Genomic DNA, 21721 nt, shown 5'->3' with positions numbered 1-21721 from the left:
ACGGAGAGAAGTATCCTTAATTAACTATCTAAAATACTCTGTATACTGAATAGTAATCAGCCCGCCGGATCGGGAAATTAGGGTTACGGTATCACTTGACGCGCCATACATACCAACAGACAAAAATCAAAAATGCTTGGCCATTGACTACTCAAGCTATGACTTGTTAAATATGCATGTCCAGCCCTGCCCGGCAACACAGCCACGTCTGTTTCTTAGCCAACATAGTTACTTAACTTAGTGTATACCCATTTCGTAACACAAGAGGATCCTTTGATTCCTTTCAGTGGAGGGATTGGACTTCCATCCGCGAATTCCGATTGGGTTTGAGAACTTCGAGCTGAAGTACCCAATTTGGAGTCCGAAATACAAGTGGATTCGAGATTGGACACTTCGTGTCTCTGTTACATCCGGGATCCGAGGATGCATCGTGTTTGTTGTTGGGAGTGGTCTTCAAAGTGATCATGATTCTCAGTAACTGATTTATCGTAAAAAATACATTGCTAAGAAAAAAGTAAGAAAAGTACATGTGCCGTGACATCATCACATCCGCTGCTGCCGAGCTTCCTGTTTTCTTATTTTTGTTGCTCAGTTCCACTCAGATGTCAAAATCTTTTTATTTCTTTTGCATATTCATTGCGCACAAATATCCCCCGATTCGGCAGTGGAAAGCAATATAATCCGATAGATACACACAGCTCAGCCACAACGTTCATCAGATAAAGTATGGACTGAGTCAGTGGGATTGTATCATACATCCAGGCTGAAAGAATAATAGATACTCCGCACTATTTAAGATCTGCAATTTTCTCTTTTTTGGTTTATCTGCTACACACGTTCCTCTTTTAAGGCTCTTAACGTTGGGGTTGTTTTATCTGTTCTTTTATCATCCCTGACTAGACAGAATCTCTCAATAGACTTGGGATCTAAGGATCAAAATGCGCACTATTCAGTCTATTGCCCTTATTGCCGGCATACTATCAGGTTGGTATTCTCTTCTAAACAGTCATCATATTTTCAACCTCACAATATAGATGCTACCGCCGATAACATTCCGCGAGCCCTACCCAACGCTCCCAACGGCTACGCTCCAGCCAACGTCTCTTGCCCAGCAGGACGACCAACAATCCGTAGCGCAGAAACCCTCTCTTCCAACGAAACATCATGGCTGTCACTGCGACGCAATCACACTACCCAGGCCATGCGCGACTTTTTTGGGCACGTCAACATCTCCAACTTTGATGCCGTGAGTTATATCAACAGAGTCGCCAACGACAATGCCACTAACCTGCCCAACGTCGCCATTGCGGTTTCCGGTGGTGGTTATCGGGCCATGTTGACTGGTGGAGGTGCCCTCAAAGCCTTTGATAGTCGGACCCCCAACAGTACGGCTAAAGGTCAAGTCGGTGGTTTGTTGCAGAGTGCGACGTATGTTTCTGGTTTGAGTGGTGGCAGCTGGCTGCTAGCCTCTATATATGTGAATAATTTCACTACGATTGGTGATTTGCAAGCCGGTAGTACTGGTGATGCATGGCAACTTGGTCGTTCTATCCTCCAGGGTCCCGAGACTGGTGGTATCCAGCTGTTGAGTACCGCCGACTATTACCGTACCATTGCCGACCAGGTAGAAGACAAATCCAACGCTGGATACAATACTACTCTTACAGATATTTGGTACGTCTATCTCTGTTTCTGTCTTACATTTTACTGACATACGCAGGGCACGAATGCTCTCGTTCCAATTCATCAATGCTACAGATGGTGGTCCGAACTACACCTGGTCCTCAATCGCATTGGAAGATAACTTTTCCAGTGGAAGTATCCCCATGCCACTGGTTGTAGCCGATCTACGTTCTCCCGGCGAGAAGATTGTTGGCGCAAATTCTACGGTTATGGAGTTCAGTCCCTTTGAGTTTGGGTCCTGGGATCCAACTATTTTTGGTTTCGCACCATTGGAGTACCTCGGATCACGATTCAATAACGGTAGTATTCCCGCGAACGAGAGTTGTGTACGCGGCTACGACAATGCCGGATTCGTCTTTGGCACTTCGTCGACGCTGTTCAATGACATCGTTTCGTATGTCAACCGTTCCGGCTTGCCCAGTGTCCTGGAAAACTTGATCACGGATACCCTCAACCATCTCGGCAAGGACAACCAGGATATCGCTGACTACGTGAACCCGTTCTACAACTACACGCAAAACACTGGACTCACTACCCAGACCCAAGTTCTCAACGTCGTTGACGGTGGAGAGGATGATCAAAACATTCCCTTGCATCCCCTCATCCAACCTTCGCGTCATATCGATGTGATCTTTGCCGTGGACAGTTCTGCCGATACCCCCGACAGCTGGCCAAACGGCACCAGTCTTGTGTATACCTATGAGCGCAGCTTGAATTCCTCCGGAGTAGGAAACGGCACATCTTTCCCCTCGGTGCCTGATGTCAACACATTCGTCAACAAGGGACTCAACACCCATCCGACATTTTTCGGCTGCAATAGCTCAAACACATCCAGCCCAACACCGCTGATCGTCTATCTTCCCAACTACCCATATGTCACGTATTCTAATCTCTCAACTCTGACCCTTTCAATCAACAACACCGAACGTGACGCTGTGATCCAGAATGCCTACGACATGGTAACGATGGCAAACGGTACCCGCGACGCCGACTGGCCGGCTTGCGTAGGCTGTGCTGTTCTCAGTCGTTCTTTTGAGAGGACCAATACCAAAGTTCCTGATATTTGCAACACTTGCTTCAACAGATACTGTTGGGATGGTACGCTCAACAGCAGTACCCCAGCTCCATACGAACCAACATCGTATCTTACCACGCTCAATAATACGAGTGCGGCTGGATTTATAATGGTGCCAAATACGGTTCTTTTGGCGCTTGGTACTGTTGCTATGACTGCTATGGCCTTGTAAGGTAAAAGTTAGTTGCATATGTAGTATATGCTTGGATATCTATCATATTTTCTTGGTTATGGTTTGTCTAGAAATTGAGCATGCTATGAGAAATGATCCTCTATTATTCTAGCTCGAAGTCAGCAAAATAAATAATTCATTTGCATGAAGCTTTTCAAATGTTAACAATAAAGTAGTTAGGGTAACTGACCAGGGTATTGTTGCCCCAGTAACCCACAACACACTAGACTAAACTGATCTGCGAACCGCAACAAAAACAGCATCCGTCAACCTTCGCGATTCAATCCTCAATCAACTGTGGCTTAGTGAGTTGGCATTCATGCATAACACTTAAAGGACATTTGCACCTGTTACACTTTTGGATACGAGAATTAATTCGCAACGGAACCTTTTGATACTACCTGCATGACTGGATTACTCGACTGCAGCCACCGCCACGAATAACGACTACGGAGGATGGTTCTTCTAATTTCTTTTAAATTGTGATAAACTCACGTCTACTCCCGACCTCCTCATTATCAAATAGTTATGGCACGTGCAGCAGTTATTCCCGGCGTGTCGGCGTCAACGGACGCCCCTCAACAACGAGCAACGCGCGGACGGGGGCGGACACCTACTACTACAACTGCGAAAATCGACGAAGTTAAGAAAGTGGAACCTGCGAAAAGAGGACGAAAACCTGGTAAAACTACAATGGTCACTACGACGGCAGCAGCGAAGAATAAGAAGAGTGTTACGGAGGACGAAGAAGACGAGGATGACGATTTGAGTTTCGATGTGACGACGTCAACGGCTGCGACGACGAAGAAGAACACGAAAAGCGCGGCGTCAAAGAATACTCGACCGACTCGACAGGTTGCTACTAAGGAAGTTGAAGATAATGCATCATCCTCCGAAGAAGATGACGAACTTGCAGATTTCGAAGTTACCAAGAAGAAAGCCGGAAGACCTACCAAAGCGAAAACTGCATCAACCACGACCACAAGCACCAAGTCTACCCGCGGCCGACCGAAGACAGTTACACTTGAGAAACAGTCAAAAGAGCAGGACGTGGTTACAAACAAGAAGCCAAGGGGTCGACGCCCAGCTGCAAAAACAAATGATGACAACGGCAGCAAAACAGTATATGTGGCAACCGCATCGGCGACATCAAGTCTAGCAAAGGCTCGAACTCTGGAAGATGCAGCTAGAAAGAAAAAGACGGTCACATTTGCAGATTTGACAGACTCGGATGAAGAAATACCAGAGGTAGAAGAGCAGAAACCTGCCAAAACCACTGGTAAGAAGGCAACAGCAGCTACAAAGTCGAGTGGACTCAAGGCCAAACCTGTCCGGAAGGCAGGAACCGCGACACGAGGTCGTCCACCCAAATCTCAGGCCGCTGCTGTCAAGCCGCTTTCTCCTAAGAAAGCCACTCAATTAGCAAAAGGGTCCTCTTCGTCGGCAAGTTCTGGAGATGAAGATGAGCTTGCACCCAAGAAGCCCGTTTATTCGCTTGTTGTTCAGAAATCGCCTGTTAAGACTCAAGAACCTCAACATACGGGTCTCAGTTCACCGGTCAAGAGAATAATGCTACCTGGTCAGACAAGTACACCGGCACGATCTCCTGTACGTCCAACAAGCCACCAAGACGAAAATACAGTCCCGTCATTGCAGAATCCACAGCCATCATCGGCACAGCGCGATTTGGTGCTTATGGGAAGTCCTGCACGACGTCCTCCGCCTTCTACATCCAAGGAAACCATCAGAGATACGCCACGACGTGGTCCGTTATTTATCAGTAATCCCTCGGCTTCAAAACTTTCGAGCAATATGGAGGAAAATTCATTCCTGCAGAAGCTGTCCCCGCTAAAGATTTCGCCCAAGAAAGGTGGTAACCTTGGGGTTTCGTTCATTTCATCCTCAGAGAAAGGGTCTTCCACACCATTTAATGCCAAGTTATCACTGCTCAAGAGTCCGGCTAAAAGGATTCAGTCACCATTCGTATTTCAGAAGGTACATGAACATAAGTCATTATATAAAGATTCAAATGTGAATGATCAGGATGTTGATATTGAAATGCGTGACGATGATGACGTGTTTGGTGATGATGGCAACACTGATCGGTCTCATACTGCGGCTGATGAGCTGAGTGATGATGAACGTTCAATGGATACAAAGGCAGCCCAATATGATGACGACGATGTGTTTGTTGATCATAAGGCGGATGAACAAGATCATCCTAAGGAAGCATCGGGTATTGAGCAAGGAAATGAAGACGTTGAAGACGACTCCCCTGAACTCGTGCAGAATGTCGAACCCGCCGTCGAAGCTGGAGACGGAGACCTTGAGGATCAGCTGGAGGACGATGAACAAAAAGATGTTGAAATGTCCCAGGACAAACCTTCTGCTGGGAATGACGAGGGCCAAGGTCAACAAGAAGTTCATTCCCCTGAGAATATTCCGTTCAGTGAAGCAGATGACCACGCTAAAAGTGATGCAGAGATGGAAGAGGATATTCCGAACGACGACGAGCACGAAAGTACGCCCGAGGCCGATGATGTGCAACCTGCTGAGGAAGACGTGCAGCAGACACCTGTGGATGAGCAAAACACTACATACGAGAATATTGAGGAACACGCAGTAGAGATTGCAGAATCTAACGAGGTGGTTATCCACGCCGAGCCTGAGGAAGAGAATGATAATACACCAACAGAAATCGACACGTCTCATTCCAATGCACCCATTCACTCGACTCGCTCTTCAATTGCTTCACGTGATGTATTCGTCGTTGATGAAGTTGACGAAGTAGGTAGCGCGTTAACTGAAGGAACCCCTCCAGCTGCTCCATCACCGCCAATCGTTTCTCCTATCCGTCACTTCGGAATGTCTTTTAGAGACCAGCGTGACGATATGAACTCCGAATACAGTTCTACTCCAGCCAGCAGGCGACAGTCCATCTTTTCCAGTCGCGATAGCATTCTTCCTGGTGCAGATTCCGCAGATGATACTTTTACTTCGTTAGCTGCTCGACTGAAATCATGGAATGCTAGCAGCCCTGCAAAACAGCGAAGAAATCAGTCTCAAAAGAGCATTTTCTCTCCTGTTGTCCCCAAGAACTTGACGACCCCGCGGCGGTCAATGCAGGGAAACAAATATAGTCAAATACAGTCAATGCGACAGTCACTTGCGGCGAGACATTCGTTGGCGAATTCCGTGGCTATGGATGGTGATGAGTCGGATACTGTTGCTAGACAATCTCCAAGGGGTGTCTCCGATCCGGTTGTTGAGGCTGAAGTCTCACAATCAGAAATGGGAAAGATGAAACCACAGGACAAACCGCAAACACCGGTGTCAATGTCAATCACCCCCGTCAGAGTCAATCGTGATGAGATACGTACCGTGCACACAGTTTCAAAAGTGCCATTGAAACCAGAGGCTGAAGGGTCGCCTATCAAATACCCGCGTAAACGGACCAGGTCGATGTCAATTGACATTCAGCTCCCAATCAGAGCTTCGCCGGACCGTCTCAAACTGGTTCCTAAGAGCCGAAAACCGACGCCTGATTTTTCCTCTCCGAGCAAACGTGACCCATTGTCCGAAATAAAAAGCAAGTCAGAATCCGAGGATCGCGCAGCTCCCGCATCCACAACAACCAGCCCTGTAAAGACTCCTCGCCGAGAGTCAAAGGCCGAACAGCAATGTCTTCGTGGTGCAGTCGTCTTCGTGGACGTGCATACCACGGAGGGAGAAGACGCAAGTGGCATTTTCGTCGAGTTGCTTACGCAAATGGGTGCAAAATGCGTCAAGTCTTGGTCATGGAACCCACGATCGAGTCAATCTCCCGGAGTTGATGGTTCGGAGTCAATCAACAACAGCAAAGTTGGTATTACGCATGTAGTCTACAAAGACGGTGGGGTACGTACAATGGAGAAGGTACGACAAGCGGGAAACTTGGTGAAATGTGTTGGCGTCGGGTGGGTGCTTGAGTATGTATTCGCTTCTTTCTCTTGTTGATAAATACTAATCATTGAATGTCTAGTTGTGAACGAGCAAACAAATGGATTGATGAAGCGCATTACTACGTTGATAGTACCATTATCCCTCGCGGAGGCGCAAAGCGAAGAAAAAGTATGCAACCCCGTGCCTTGGCCAATGTCAATGGTTCTTTGATGTCATCTACATCTACATCTTCATCTTCAACTTCCTCACTGTCATCATCTATCGGCCCAAGCAACAACCCTCCCAACCGCCGCTCCCGCCAAAGTGACTGGGAGGATACAATGCAAGATTTCCGACGAATGAGTCCTACCAACAGCGTTAATGAAAACGTACCCAAAACGCCAACCAACACTAAAACACAACGACCGGAAGACAACGACAATGACGAATCAGAGTACAAGTTCAACTTTAATTTCGATTTCTCCGCAATGTCACCCACAACACCAGGTTTCCTGACTCAAAACTCAAGACTTGTGCAACAAACTTGTCCTCCGAAACAGACAAATCAAGGCTTGTTTTCTTCCATGTTATTGAGCAATAATCATGATGATGTTGGTGAGATATCGCCATCGGTCGCGAATCTTCGCGCAAAACTGGAAGCAGCGAGACGGAAGAGTTTGGCTTTTAAGCCAAAGTTTGGGAGTCCGTTGAGTCGGTCGTGATTACACTTTCTTTCCATTTTTTCTCCTCTTCCTGGATTCTTTTGTTTCGTAAAGTGATACCTATGTACAAGATTTATTGGTCTGGCTTTGGTTTGGGTGTGTATCTCTTTCTTTGTGTATGGTTTCTTATTTGGTATACCAGGACAGATTGTTTTAATGCTTATTCGATGTTATAAATATTGACCTGATGATTTTTTTTGGTCTTACAGTTAAGTCTCTATGGAGATGTATATACTATACCTGGCGGATAAATTGATTTTTTCCCTCTGTGGCTCAGAACTCTAGTTACAGTTTTCTATGGTGAATGTTCAAGTCTTTCTCAGAGGGTAGATGTACTGGCTGTGTCGATAAAGGATGCCCGCTCAGACTTCCAACCATCTTTCAAGGTTTTCTCGATGCCCTGCATTACCTGGATACCTATCCTCTCTTTAAACAAGGCTCTGGTCAAAAAAGAGCATTTATGCTCTTCTTACCTGCTATATCCACCGACCTAGGCAAACCAAAGTAGAGTGCTCAGCCAACATGGATAGAAGGACATCACAGTCAGAGGACGTGGGATCAGATGACTTAGGAGTACCCAGGCGGATGACCGTAAGCAATATCGGCCACTAATTCAAGGTCACTGTCCGATGGCCATACAGTCTTTTTGCCTTGCTGTCTCGTGGCTGTATCGGATTTCTCGCCTGAAACCGTGACGCGCTTGAGGGTCAGATTGTCCCTCCCAGTTACGTAGCCATGACAGGCTACATGGGTACCACAAAGGATTTGATTATTATTCTTGTAGCAGATAGTAACGTGCGGTCCCAAAGGATCTCTTTGGTGGACGCCATTGATGCTGGTCGTATCATGAACGTCGGATCTACGTTACGAGAAGTCAGCGCTGTCCATAAATTGCTGGTGTCCCATTTTGGTTCATACCTGATGAGAATTTTTTGGGGGTATAGTTGTTTGTCTCTTGCGATTTGATACGCCAAATTAAGCAATTTGTCCTTCCAGACTATGTTCTTTGGGACCGTTCCCTTATAAAAATAATACTTGACAAAGCTGACTGTAGAAGACATGGTGTTTTCGGCGGTGTTGTGAGCAATGGGGAGAGTACCATACCGGTAGAACTAGGGCTTGATAACTGTCACCTGACTCCTGTTTAACCAGTATGGGAATTGATTCTATAACATTATTGACTCTGTGGCCTTCTATAGCCTTAATAAAAATGAGAAATATTTAACACCGTATTACACAATTAGTACGAGAACTCCGTGGAACGAGAACTCCGTGGAACGAGCACCCGGTGGCTATCTTGTAAGGCGTGGAGTGAATTTCCGTTGCCAAAATAGGAAGTATCCCAGCATATATGGAGAAACGTTTATCCAGCGCCGTGTTGGCCCAAACATCATCAATCAATCTTGTTGATTGAACACGAGTCGCGGAATGGACATTTGATGTTAATGATGCGATGATGAGATGGCCCTGTTACTGTCCTCTTCTTAGCTCACTTTGGCGTTTAAAAAGAGTCAATCCATCTATACTCAACGGCCGACGGTCTCTCGCCTCAATGGAGTCCAAAGACGAAACGACGTCTCAATTATTATATGAACCACTGGAAGGTGTCGAAAGACTCGAATATTATCGACCCGGGGGCTACCATCCAGTGAAGATCGGCGATGAATTTCACGATCGTTATCGAGTTATCCACAAACTTGGCTACGGTTCCTATTCAACTACATGGCTAGCCTATGATCGAGAATTGACGAAGTATCTCGCGATTAAAGTTTGTACCGCCAACTCGAATCCAGTTCATGAATCAAGAATTCTGTCGCGTCTCACTAGTTCCTGTGGTCAATCATTGAATAAACCCGGTAGGAGAATGGTACCCTCAATCCTGGATAACTTCACCATCAAAGGGCCAAACGGTGAGCATGCCTGCTATGTAACCGTCCCAGCAAGAGGAAGTTTATCAGCCATGAAAGATGGTTCGTGGATTCGTCTATTTCAGCTTGAGACAGCTCGTGCACTAGCTGCGCAACTCGCTCTTGCCGTTGATTACATTCATTCCCAAGGAGTCGTCCATGGAGATCTTCACTTGGGCAATGTCCTGCTCGAAATGCCACCAAACTTTGACAAACTTTCGGTTGATGAGCTCCATGCGAAATACGGAGCACCGGAGCAAGATCGTGTTGTCCATCTAGACGGCAGACAGCTGCCACCTGGCGTTCCGTCTCATGGCATTATACCAATGTGGCTAGGGGAAGCAAGCGAAAACCTACTCCTCACAGAGTCAAACATCTTACTTACAGATTTCGGGGAATCTTTTTTACCGTCTGAAGAAAAGAAGTACGAGTCCCATACTCCACTGGTGATGCGACCTCCGGAAACATGGTTTCAGCCTGAACGTCCGCTATCCTTCGAATCCGATATATGGACACTTGCATGTTCTATATGGACCATTATAGCGCAAAGGCCATTATTTGAAGGTTTTCTCGCAACTCAAGACGATATAATATGTGAACAAGTCGATGCCCTTGGCATCTTACCACCAGAATGGTGGCAGAAATGGGGTCCTGCACGCCAGGAAAGATTTCATGATGATGGTAAACCCAAATACCGCAATCCGTTCCGATCATGGGAAGATAGGTTTGAGGATAGTGTTCAAGAACCGCGAAAGGAAGCTGGAATATCGGCCTTTGATGAGGAAGAGAAGAATGCTCTCTTCTCGTTGCTATGGGAGATGTTGAAGTTTAGACCTGAAGAGCGGCTTACTGCGCATAAAGTACTGCAGTCCGATTGGATGGTGAAGTGGGCTTTGCCTGAATACGATAAAATTCGAGAGTGACATGCCTATATCAAACATATCCCGACTAATCTAAGTACGCCCCTTCCTCGCCAAACATTGCGCCGTAAAATCACGAATCGTCTCCTCAAACCTGCGACATCTATACCCAAACTCCCTCGCAGCAGTCTCACCATCCAAACTGAAACTATCGTCAATAACCTGCTCCTCCAATTTCACCTCGTCACACAATTCCGGAAAGTGAGACACCATATACTTCGCCGCAAGAGCATAGGACCACCGTTCCGGTGCTGCAGGTGTATATCTCTTTCCACCAGCTTCCTTTCGAAGAGCGGCTTCAACGTGAGCAATGGCTAAATCCCTAGCATCAATCCAAAAGGGGACACGGCCGACGGGTAGCGGATCGACACCCTTCGCAATATCCCAAAGAGCAGCATTGGACTCATTCAAATGATCCAGACTATCAATCGGATGAGCAATAGGTCCGAAAACCATGGGAGGGCACAAAGTCACAATATCAAAATGCGGTTTCTTCTCCTTAACAAACCCCCATGCTGCTAGTTCTGCATATTTCTTAGATCCACGATAGGCGACCACGGGTGTTGATTTGGGATCTGCTGCTTCTTCGTAGGTGAGAGGATTCCAGTCTGCTGCTGTATAGGTGAAACCTTGTGGTCCTTTTCGGTTTGTGTCTATTACAGCTGCGAAGGAGGAGGTTATGACTACCCGTTGGACACTCGGCGCATTTGAGGCTGCTTCTAGCATGGCTCGGACGCCGTTTATTGCTGGGATGATGAGTTCTTTTTCGTTGTCTGAGGTGTTGAGTTTGAATGGCTACGTAGTAGCAGTCAGCTCTTGGGCATTTTTATCATTCATTCTAATTGATGGAGTGACGTACGCTGGCAACATGAATAACCGCATCAACGCCATTAACAGCTTCAGTCAAGCCTCCTGGGTTCTCAAAATCCTGTATTTGGACAAATTCTAACTTTTGCGAGTACTGTGGACGGCTGCGAATCATTTCTTCCCCTTTGGCGAGTGAGCGAGTTGCCCCTCGTACTCTGCGGCCTCGTGCAAGCAACGTATCAATGACATGGGCACCAATGAAGCCGGTGGCACCAGTGACCAATACGAAATCACTATGCAGTCAGTTGATTCTTTTAGATCAATATACAGGCCACTCACATCTTTGAAGCCATTCTCGGTTTTCTTCTCCAATTATGGGGGTTTAGAAATGATTGTTTCGAAGAAAAGACTTAGGGCTCCCCCCACAATATTTATACCGGTTAAATAGTGACCCGTCGGCGTTTACTCCGATATGGGACCCTGAATTGATATATAGGTCTGGATCTTCTCTCTGCATGTAATCGGTAATTCTCTAGCTGCTGCTCCGATATCCTTGCAGTCTCGATAGAGCTGTGTAGAACCCTCTATGGATCAATCGGGTAATTCCTACTTGGGTAGTTTGGGTTGGTAGGAGTCGTCATGGTTCATCATTCAAATACAGTAGAACCTGGCTATAACGAACTGGAGGCCTCTCAGTGCGCAAGTCAGTATCTCTAGAAGTAAGTTCGGTTTAGGGGTGAAGAGTACTCCAAAATATATAATCGGTTTTCACTATTAATACATAAGGTGCTCTCCATTTCTATATTAAAGTAATCAAAAGTGAGATTAGTATATACACCATGAAGAGGGCTTCCTTTCATTATAGTCAGGTTCTACTGTAATATCATTCACATCCGCCTTAATCTAAGTGAAGTGGATGTAATTCAGAACTATTTGCGGTGGTTGAGTGTTGGCAGACAATTCTCCGCTGCCCCTCATTACTTCTCCGTCTAGACAACTGCGATCTGTCTTCTATCCATCCCGAAGTCTTAAGAAAATACAATTGCATGAAAAATGGCAGACAAAGCCAAATCAACCGGAGCAGCAGAAAGCAAGAATGCGGAACAAATCGCACTGGCCAAATCCCTGCACCAAGTGCCATGGTGCGAACAATATGAGCGAATGATTTCGGGCATGCTGTATGTATACTGCGTCTCACTTATATACAGTATCACTTAACTATACTGCATAGATACGACGCCTTTGCCCCCGAACTAGCAACAGCCCGCTTCAAAGCGCGAGCATGGTGCAACCGATACAACACTTACTTCCCACCTCCGGAAGCAATTGAACTCCAATCCCACGAAGCCCTCCAAAAGCTACGCATGGACTGGCTCAAAGAACTCATAGGCGCCACAAAGGGGGATGAAATATTCATCGAACCACCCTTTTACGTCGACTACGGCTGTAATATCTCCCTAGGAGAAAGATTCTATGCAAACTTCAACCTGACTATTCTTGACTGTGGCCTCGTCACCATCGGAAATAGGTGCATGTTCGGTCCTAATGTTTCTATATACGCTGCTACACATGAAACGGATGTGCAGAGTCGGAGGGATAATATAGAGTATGCGAAACCGGTTGTTATTGGGGATGATTGTTGGATTGGTGGGCATGTGGTTATATTGCCTGGTGTGACGATTGGAAATGGATGTACTATCGCGGCAGGCGCGGTGGTAAGTCGCGATATTCCGGGTTGGAGTGTGGCTATGGGGCAGCCTGCGAAGGTGGTTAAGAGTGTGAAGCCTATAGATTAATGTTGGTATAGCAATACTGCCTATCTAGGCGGTCCGGCACCTCACTACTATCCCCCCCCCCTTGTTTTTACAACCGGGTCATCAATTTATTATTATACAGTATTACTGGCTCATCAGCTTGTTGGATTAGCTGTTCTATGAATCTAGTGCTAGCGACCCAGACGTAGATAGACCAACAATTAGACATGGTAGTTATTAGATATGGTCAGGAATCAGCAACCCCGCATATGGAGGACCCTTGCGCTCCTCCTCCGATGCAGTCCTTCATCCGTCATCCACTCCTCTATTTTATCCTCTTCAAATAAGAGCCTACTCAAGTTGACATACTGACGTTAATCTCAATCACGAAAGTCAATACTCAACAACCACCTAGCACCAAAGACAATGGCCACCCCGCACTTCCCCACAGATATCCAAGCATCCCTCCGCCAACTCCTCGACAACACAACCTCAGGCCCAACACCCTCTATCCCCGGCCTCGTCTACAGCGCCATTGATCGCAATGGCGACATAATCTTTAACCACGCCTCTGGCTCAAGGGGCCTCTCACCATACAACCGCAAGAATCCCATGACTCTCGACACCATCTTCTGGATCGCATCTTGTACAAAGATGCTTACGGCAATTGCTTGTATGCAACTCGTTGAACAGGGGAAATTAAACCTGGATGATGTAGAACAAGTTGAAAAGCTTGCGCGGGAATTGAAGGATGTAAAAGTTCTCGAGGGTGATTTGAGTAGTGGGTTCAGATTGGTTGAGAAGGAGAGGGGGATTACCTTGAGGATGTTGTTGAATCATACTGGTATCTCTTGCTCCTTGTGACTAGATCATCAAGAGCCATTTCTGATGTATTGGACAGCCGGCTTCGGATACCCCTTCAGCCATTCCCAGCTACGGGATTATTCTTTGCCTATCGGCTACGACGAATTCGCTGGCCATACAAACGACGTCCTGGGACTCCCACTCATAAACCAACCGGGCACAAAGTTCGACTATGGAGTAAACATCGACTGGGCCGGTGTTCTCGTTGAGCGTGTAACTGGTCTTTCTCTTAATGATTACTTCCAGAAACACATCTTTGAGCCATTAGGTATCAAGGATATCTCTTTCTTTCCAGATAAGGATATGAAGAGTCGATTGGCGTATATGCATAGACGAGAGGAGAAGGATGGTTCGTTGCATGTTACGGATCATATATATCGGTTTGCGTTGATGGAGAGGAAGAATTCTGATGGGCCCGAGGAGAGGTTCTGTTCTGGTGGTGCTGGGTGTTTTGGGACTGTTGGTGATTACTGCAGTGCGTCCTTCATATCTATATGTCCGAAGGAAACGTGAATGCTGACAGAAGTAGAAATCATTGCAGTCCTCCTGAATAACGGGACATGCCCCAAAACCAAAGCTCAGATCCTGAAACCGGAAACTGTCGATGGTAAGTTGACTTCTCCAATATCTTGGAATAACTTTACTTACACGTACGACTATGATCAGAGATGTACAAAGATCAAATCCCCAACAAACCCCGGTACATCAACCAACCCTTCCAAACCGCCAAACCACATCTCGCAAAACACATCCCCTTCCGTCCACTGGCAAACCCGGCACAAGCTGAACTCGAAACAGAAGGATGGGGACTTACTTTTGCACTCAACCACGAAGGCAAAGAATCAGGCCGGAAACCTTTCAGCGCTTCATGGGAAGGGATTGCCAATCTGTTCTGGTTCGCGGATAGAGAGAGTGGTGTGGGTGGGATGATTGGGAGTCAGATTTTGCCTTATGGTGGTGAGTTTTCTTTTCCCTTTATTATTGCAAGCGACATGCTGATATAATAGACAACGCGGTATTGGATGTTAATGATGCTGTTGAGAAATTGGTGTATACCGGTTTGAAAAGGACGGAAGATATGTACAAATAGTTCGTTCGATCCTGATAAACAGTTATATGGTATATGTATATAACGCTCAAGAACAAATCCTAAAGTATTCATAGAGAAGTAAGAATCATTGACCATCTACACCAACAGCAATCCCAGACCTCCCACCACTCCTCTCCCTCATCCTCCTGCCCTCCATCAACCCCTTGAGCCCTCGTTTTTGTAATCCAATCACACTACTAACATCACCCGTCCAGATCGGCCGCTCGGCATCGGTACCTCGTCGTCTACCGCCGCGATTACTACGGCCAATACCGCCGTTACCCCCGTCTTCGAGGGTATCGGAATCGGTGTGACTGAAACTATTTGACGTTGCAGATGATGCTCCAGATGCACTGGCATCGCTGAAGGAATCATCGTAGTAATTCTCGCGTGTGCGTGACATACTCGTGTTAATTCGTAAGGGTCTTTGTTGTTGACTCATGACGGATTCAGAGCGGCCGTGTCGTTGTTGTCGACCTAATTCCGTATCTGACGAATCGGATGCTGTTGAGAGAGATGAGAAGGAGGTTTGAGTTTGTAGGCCGCCAGGTCCAGACCCCGCACCGTTGGTATCGCTTAGTCCTGATCCCTTGTTATGTGCACCGTTGAGGACCTCAAGTGTTCCACCAATGCCACTGATAAATCCTGTTCCACGCCCGCCACCAGCTGCCATGGCCGCAGCATTGAAAACGGCGGCAGCATTGCGCCCATCCAGGACTTGATGGAGACGTTCGACCGTGGCTTCCAATAACCCATCAACTTGATACGGTCGCGCCAATTGCAGAATCGAACAGAGAATCAATGGCGTGCAAAGTGGTGAATTCACAGGCGGCAGTGATGATGTGTAGAGATAGTAGACCAAAAGCCGAACAGTCTGAAGCGTATGCGGTAAATACAACACACGAGGACGTAGGGACGGTGCAATTGAATGTGCAGATGGAACCTCCAAATTTGCGAGAAGACGAGAGTGCGGAGATGATAAACTATTGCTGCTGCCACTGACTAATGTGCTAGCATTGGAAAAGCCGTTACTCGAACCCAGAGAAGGCGTAATCGTGATACTCGAGTTGCGACTCGGATGACTTGCTCCACTGGCTGTACCACGCAGTGTCGCGGTGTCTGCAATCCCAGGATCAGATGCTTCACGAAGCAATTGAATGAAAAACGGTCCCCATCGTCTAGCCAGCATCCGAGAACTAACCGGAATCCGTTCTCCGCCTAACGCCTGTAATTCCATGTCTGCCATTTCCGACATCGAGAATGCAACTTTACCCAATTCATCAGACGCAGCTGAAAGCGGCCGGCCGCCGGTCGTGAGTTGCGTGAGTTTCAACTGTAAAGAAGCCGGGACTATAGGCGCACTAACGGAGGAATAGCCAGAGGTCGGCGATGTTCGACAGGGGTTGTTGTAGAGTCCAAACGCCTCCAACTCAACCATGCACAAATGCGAGAAATTGATTCGACGATGGTTGTAATCTTCGACCAAACTTCGTCTCCGGTTTCCAAGGATAACAAATGTGTTTCGACGTTCCCACAAAACACCCCTATTCCAGCTACCGCTACTAAAGACCGTACCTCCGCCGTCGATGCGTGACCACGTAAGTGTTCTCAAATCCAAAGCCCAGAGGGAGTATTCTTGTTTAGTTGATGTGAGGTATGTGCCGCTGACAACTAGATGGTTGTTGATGATCCCACCATTAGGAAATCGCAAACCCGGTGGAGAAGCCTCTCCATACATGGGTTTCTCCAATAATCGGCCATCTGGAAGTCGCACCTGGAGTTCCAGTTTGACGTCTAAGAAATTATAGTTGGAATAGATCAGCATTGAAGTGCCATCCTCGGCCCCATCAACATGCTTATTATTGCTGCCTGCGTTGTCTTCTGTTGCACTGCCGAGGTCCGAGACGTCCATATTGGTCAAGGGTGCCACAACGCTGCGATAAGCACCACAACTCCTTCCGAGCGGACTGGTAGAGGTCCACTTTAGGCTCCGAAGATTGAAAACGCTGATTTGCTCGATATAGTGATTGGAAGTATCTTGTCCGCCCACAACAATCATTTCGGCGCCACCGTATCCGTCAATATCGGGTCCAATCGAGCCTTGATGAGGATTTCCAGACGATGGATTGTTATGTATGGCAGATAATGGCGCATTGGCAGATGTGAAGCATGCGCTTGATGGTAATATTGTAGCACAATGGGCATATCGACCTAGCGGGGGATCCTTTGCCGGCAAGCGCGTCCACGTCCGTGTGACAACATCGTATATGTGTATATCAGACATTACTTGTACATCCGTCTGTTCATCCGAGCCATGCTGCTGCGCGCTTCCCTGCGGCGGATCCGCCGGCGACATTCCACCGAAGCATACCAACTTCGTATCCCCCAATGCACAAACACTATGAAAATAACGCGGAGCCGGTATATCGCCCGAAACCTCCACTTTCGTCCAATGCCGTCTTATCAAGTCCAACTCGTACAAGTCCGAAGTAAGTTGTACGTGTGAATGGGATTTGGACAGGGAGCGGCCGCCGAAGACGTATAACTTGTCGCCTAGAATAGTTGTGGTCGCACCGACGAGTGCACGAGGTTCGCGGCCGGTTGTCCTTCGCACATTACAGACCAATCCGGACAGATTCATGGGACTGGACATGGTTGGATTTGCTGAGTTGGGGGCAGGTGAGACGCCATCTTCTCTGGCGCTGTCGGTCTGGCTTAGACTGAGGCTCGATTGACTTCGTGACATCGCTATAGCTCGCGGATAGTGAATAGAGTCATGAAACGAAAAATGGCCGAGGTATTGTATCGACCGTGCAAAGAAAGACGCTTATCGCAACAGCACGGATGACACACCCTCTGATGCGCGCCTAAAACGCTGAGCGGTATCTTAACCAAAAGTATCTGCCTGCGAACCACTCGAAAGATATGAAAAGGGGAGGAAAAAGTAATTCCAAAAACTGAGATGAGATGACAACAATCCAATGTCAACCGAAATAAAACTAGGATAATAGACAGGGATTGTCGCCGAGATTAGACGGAACCAGTGGATTTTTCTCGAATATATTTGCCGAGCTTGGATGAATCTTAAAACAAGTTTAATTTAATCGATCAGACAGTTCGCATGGGAAAGGATCGTTCTGTTCTCAGGACGAGTCGAGATGGTTTGGCACCTGCATTTTCTTGTCGTTTCTTTCTTGACGAGGGATTAGATGAGGAAGTGTCGGTTCGTTCTAGGAATAAAACGAAACGGGCGGTATCCCAACAGAACCGTGCGCTCGGGAGATATATGGAATACCCCGTATATGAGTGATATATGCACAGAACAAAGCACCGCACGATATAATGATAGAGATCAAACCAACAGATGAAGTGAGCTGAAGAGCCCCCCCCTTCTGCTGGGTCAGAATGAGCGTTGTTTCTTTTTTCCGGCTGGTACCACACTAGTCTATACACAGTAAAGCGTGTATCTGTACGCTGACTCGCGCTGACAGCGGGGAACATGCGAAACCATGTTTCAGCGTCTCGGTATGTATTTGGTATTATTTCCTGCTCTGATCAGCTGTCTAATTGGTTGTCAATTGGTTATGACTACGTAATGGGTAATTTACCCCTTAATTAGCTTACCGTCTTACCGAACAGTTCGTTTCAACTTCAAACTTTCAAAGCACACTAACCGCTTCCGGCCTAATCACGTTAAACTGTTGTATGTTTAGGGCATTCAGTCCCGACACTCTTAACTCCTTCAATATGGCCTCCTCCATCACACGGCTCCTCGCAGACGCCCACCAGCACCGTCCTCCGGGCGACAACAAAATCCGCGCAGCACGATAGAAATAGAACAGAAAAACCAGCGCTCGTGAATCACGCTGGGGCATCAACTGCGCAAAGGGACCGCAGCAGAATATTGGAAAGCCATAGAAGAGCTGCTCAAGATCTGCTTCGAACTCTGTCCTGATAGTTGGGTCGCTTTCTGCTGCGGATTCGAGTAATGTTGCACAGCACAAAAGAGGCGATATCCGCCGGGTTATGTATTCGAACGATGAGCGAGGGGATTGCTGTGATGGGTTATCGTGGTCGAGAGAGGTGGATTGAGTGGTGATTTTTGTGACTGTGTCCCTGAGGCGGACTAATACCTTTTCTTTATCACGGCCTTCGTCACAGGGTATAGTATTTCTACCACGACAAGATAGTAATTCCGTCTCCAGCCCGAGAAGAAGGCGCCATGCATAAGAGGTTGGTCTTTCAGCACCCGTGCTGTCATGGATATCGGCCCTATTCGTCGTACAGCCAGCATTGTCATCCCAGATCTTCATAAAGGGCTCCACGAATCGCGTTGGATCCTCTCCCCTTCTAACCAGTGCCCTCTCAATATTGAGTCTTGGATCCTGTTGAGTAAGCTGCGTAAACACGCTTCCTTCCTTAATAAAGACCGGCATGGCCTCAAACCATACTCTGACAATACCAGGACTGAGAAGAAACAATTGATCTTGCGCAAGATTCAATCTTATATCAGCTGGCTGTGCGAATTCGGTGTTATTATTATCATCCAAGAATCCCAGGTCGGACCATGATATATAATTGATAAGAAGCGCGGTTCCCATCAAAGCTTCGCAGTTATCTCGTGTAAGAGGACGGGATAAATTCTTACGAAAGAGTTGAACCGTCTTGACGATCAGCTGCATTGAGGCGCGTGAGTATTTCGTGTTTTGTGGACACAGGGTTACGAGATGCATAGCTGCGACACATAATATGGCGGACATGATAAAGTCTTCCTGATAGTGAATCAGTATACACAGGCAGGACTGTAAACAGGGGTAGAACATACATTGAAAGCCCGTTGCATAACAACAGGCCAAATCTGGGGGAATACGAGCGTTGCTCGAGTCTCCTTATCCCAGTGATGAAATAACTCTAGGTGCAAGAGGCTAATCGTAGGATCCATATCCATCTTGCAATGAGCACTAGTCGTCGAGAGACTTGCACCAATGACATGTTGAGTAGGTGGTTGTAGGCATTGGATATTCCGCTTCGCGCAGCCAGAGCATGGTAGACGCTCATCACACTACCCAGTAGTTTTAGTTTCTGCGTCAAGTCCTGTCAGGCAGGTCTGAATACATACCTTAACCCTTCGACGCTTACATGCAACGCACCCTCGTCGACTTTTGGAATGAGGACGCTTCTTCCTTGGCGGGTCAAGGACTCCAATGGTCTGGAGAGTCGGGGCCTGGCCGAGTTCTAGCGGCACCAGAATGGTGTTGGTGAAGAGGGTGGACATTGATACTACCTTACAGTCTGAGTAGGTGAACATGCATGAGAGATGATTTTTTTTGTCGCAACGAGGAAAACGAGAAAGGATATGGTTCCTCATCAATGAGATGTAGTGAGTGGAGACTCGAGGCGTAATTGGTCATCAGCCCTCGCATTACCGATTGAGAATACGCATCTCGATTAGTCAAGGTGGAGACCCTGGACATTTAGGGTTAGAAAGTTAGGGTTATTGCAGTAATTACCAAAATAGGAAAACGAGTAAAACGACATCATATCAGTCTGCCAGTGGGGTACAACGCTGGGTCTAGCTATAAATCACCTGTCGCCTCTTCCATGAGCACCATATCCATCACCAACTCATACATCTCATATTCTATACAATATGTCAGTCCCCCCAGGAGGTCTAATTCTCCTCACCGGCGCAAACGGGTATATAGCCAGCGTCACCATCCACCTCTTCCTTGCTCGAGGCTACTCCATCCGCGGCACAGTTCGCTCCATCCGTCGCAATGCCTGGATGAAGACATACTTTGGCCCTCGCTTCGAGCTCGTCGAAGTCCCCAATATCCATTCTCCAGGTGTCTTTGAGAATGGTGATCTTCTCAGGGGTGTGGATGGGATCGTCCATATGGCTATGGATATGGATATGAATCCGCAGAACCAGGGGATTATTGAGAATACGATACAATCAAATCTAAGGCTGTTGGAAGCTGCGGCGAGGGAATCTAGGGTGAAGAGTGTGGTTATAACCTCGTCTCTAGCTGCGTGCGCACTTCCGACGACCGGGGTGCCGTACAAGATTGACTCATCAACATGGAATGAAGAAGCTATCGAACAAACAAGCAAACCCTGGAATAACGAGGGCAACCCCCGCTGGCACGGAATCAAGCTCTACGCAGCTTCCAAAGCGCGCGGTGAACAGGAAGCCTTCGCATGGGCCCGGAAGCATCAACCCTCCTTTTCGTTCAATACGGTCGTGCCCAATGTTAACTTCGGGATAGCCATTTCACATGAAAATATGAGTTATCGCAGTACGGCGGCTGTTCTCGATGGCGTTGTTAAGGGGTACCCGGCCGCACCATCCGTGCTGCCGTCGCAGTGGTACGTCGATGTTGAGGACACGGCGCTTCTACACCTAGCTGCTTTGACACTAGATGATGTACACGACGAACGGCTCCTTGCCTTTGCGGGAAAGTATTCCTGGACCCAGATTATGGAGATTTTGCACAGACGGTATCCGGGGAAGATTGGATTGGGTGCGTTGTCGAATAATGCTGAGCCCGAGGTTGTGGATGCGGGTGAAGTGGACAATCAGCGAAGTATTGAGGTGCTGAAAATGATGGGGAAGGAAGGATTTACCACGTTGGAGGATACGTTGGTGAAGGCCGTGGATACTATCCTGGAAAATCAGGCTAAAAATGTGCCCAAGACGAGGATTGATCTTTACTATGAGTCGGTTGCTGGGAGAGTTGTTGGGAGTTAGTGGACCACTTTCACGGTTATCGACAGCCATCATTCAATTAAAATATAAAAAGGAG

The 21721-nt window shown here is 47.3% G+C and overlaps 9 protein-coding genes across 10 annotated transcripts; 6 read left to right on the top strand and 3 right to left on the bottom strand.

The window, feature by feature from the left end:
• Window positions 1–687: 687 nt before the first annotated feature.
• Window positions 688–3086, top strand: TSTA_015370 (lysophospholipase Plb1). Of its 2 annotated transcripts, XM_002483638.1 has the most exons (3): window positions 688–984; window positions 1035–1674; window positions 1721–3086. In XM_002483638.1, the coding sequence occupies exons 1-3, from the start codon at window positions 939–941 to the stop codon at window positions 2928–2930; spliced, it is 1896 nt and encodes a 631-aa protein (XP_002483683.1). In that variant the 5' UTR covers window positions 688–938; the 3' UTR covers window positions 2931–3086. The 2 variants fall into 2 exon arrangements, with proteins under 2 accessions (XP_002483683.1, XP_002483684.1); XM_002483639.1 differs by having other exon boundaries at window positions 688–1674.
• A 372-nt stretch (window positions 3087–3458) lies between these two features.
• On the top strand, window positions 3459–7573 carry TSTA_015360 (uncharacterized protein; the record flags this gene model as incomplete). The annotated part of the gene is made up of 2 exons (XM_002483637.1): window positions 3459–6898; window positions 6952–7573. The coding sequence occupies 2 exons, from the start codon at window positions 3459–3461 to the stop codon at window positions 7571–7573; spliced, it is 4062 nt and encodes a 1353-aa protein (XP_002483682.1).
• Window positions 7574–9125: 1552 nt separating this feature from the next.
• Window positions 9126–10403, top strand: TSTA_015350 (srpk, putative; the record flags this gene model as incomplete). The annotated part of the gene is made up of 2 exons (XM_002483636.1): window positions 9126–9543; window positions 9577–10403. The coding sequence occupies 2 exons, from the start codon at window positions 9126–9128 to the stop codon at window positions 10401–10403; spliced, it is 1245 nt and encodes a 414-aa protein (XP_002483681.1).
• Window positions 10404–10433: 30 nt separating this feature from the next.
• Window positions 10434–11560, bottom strand: TSTA_015340 (NAD dependent epimerase/dehydratase, putative; the record flags this gene model as incomplete). The annotated part of the gene is made up of 3 exons (XM_002483635.1): window positions 10434–11195; window positions 11260–11500; window positions 11547–11560. 3 exons carry the CDS (start codon window positions 11558–11560, stop codon window positions 10434–10436), a joined length of 1017 nt encoding a protein of 338 aa, XP_002483680.1.
• Window positions 11561–12194: 634 nt separating this feature from the next.
• Window positions 12195–13160, top strand: TSTA_015330 (uncharacterized protein). The gene is made up of 2 exons (XM_002483634.1): window positions 12195–12385; window positions 12439–13160. Exons 1-2 carry the CDS (start codon window positions 12261–12263, stop codon window positions 13001–13003), a joined length of 690 nt encoding a protein of 229 aa, XP_002483679.1. The 5' UTR covers window positions 12195–12260; the 3' UTR covers window positions 13004–13160.
• A 227-nt stretch (window positions 13161–13387) lies between these two features.
• On the top strand, window positions 13388–15276 carry TSTA_015320 (beta-lactamase family protein; the record flags this gene model as incomplete). Its single annotated transcript, XM_002483633.1, has 5 exons — window positions 13388–13805; window positions 13863–14300; window positions 14355–14432; window positions 14492–14782; window positions 14833–15276. 5 exons carry the CDS (start codon window positions 13388–13390, stop codon window positions 14913–14915), a joined length of 1308 nt encoding a protein of 435 aa, XP_002483678.1. The 3' UTR covers window positions 14916–15276.
• On the bottom strand, window positions 15001–17661 carry TSTA_015310 (regulatory protein Ral2, putative; the record flags this gene model as incomplete). The annotated part of the gene is made up of 1 exon (XM_002483632.1): window positions 15001–17661. One exon carries the CDS (start codon window positions 17659–17661, stop codon window positions 15001–15003), a length of 2661 nt encoding a protein of 886 aa, XP_002483677.1.
• Window positions 17662–18574: 913 nt separating this feature from the next.
• Window positions 18575–20294, bottom strand: TSTA_015300 (uncharacterized protein; the record flags this gene model as incomplete). Its single annotated transcript, XM_002483631.1, has 3 exons — window positions 20035–20294; window positions 19741–19977; window positions 18575–19687 (listed from the first exon to the last, which is right to left on the bottom strand). The coding sequence occupies exons 1-3, from the start codon at window positions 20281–20283 to the stop codon at window positions 18575–18577; spliced, it is 1599 nt and encodes a 532-aa protein (XP_002483676.1). The 5' UTR covers window positions 20284–20294.
• Window positions 20295–20565: 271 nt separating this feature from the next.
• Window positions 20566–21666, top strand: TSTA_015290 (NAD dependent epimerase/dehydratase, putative; the record flags this gene model as incomplete). The annotated part of the gene is made up of 2 exons (XM_002483630.1): window positions 20566–20920; window positions 20945–21666. 2 exons carry the CDS (start codon window positions 20566–20568, stop codon window positions 21664–21666), a joined length of 1077 nt encoding a protein of 358 aa, XP_002483675.1.
• Between the last annotated feature and the right edge of the window lie 55 nt (window positions 21667–21721).

The sequence above is a fragment of the Talaromyces stipitatus genome, genomic scaffold (assembly GCF_000003125.1).
Source record: "Talaromyces stipitatus ATCC 10500 scf_1105507295549 genomic scaffold, whole genome shotgun sequence".
Taxonomy (NCBI): domain Eukaryota; kingdom Fungi; phylum Ascomycota; class Eurotiomycetes; order Eurotiales; family Trichocomaceae; genus Talaromyces; species Talaromyces stipitatus.
The sequence above is the reverse complement of the archived record's forward strand: the minus strand, read 5'-3'. Positions and strand labels throughout refer to the sequence as shown.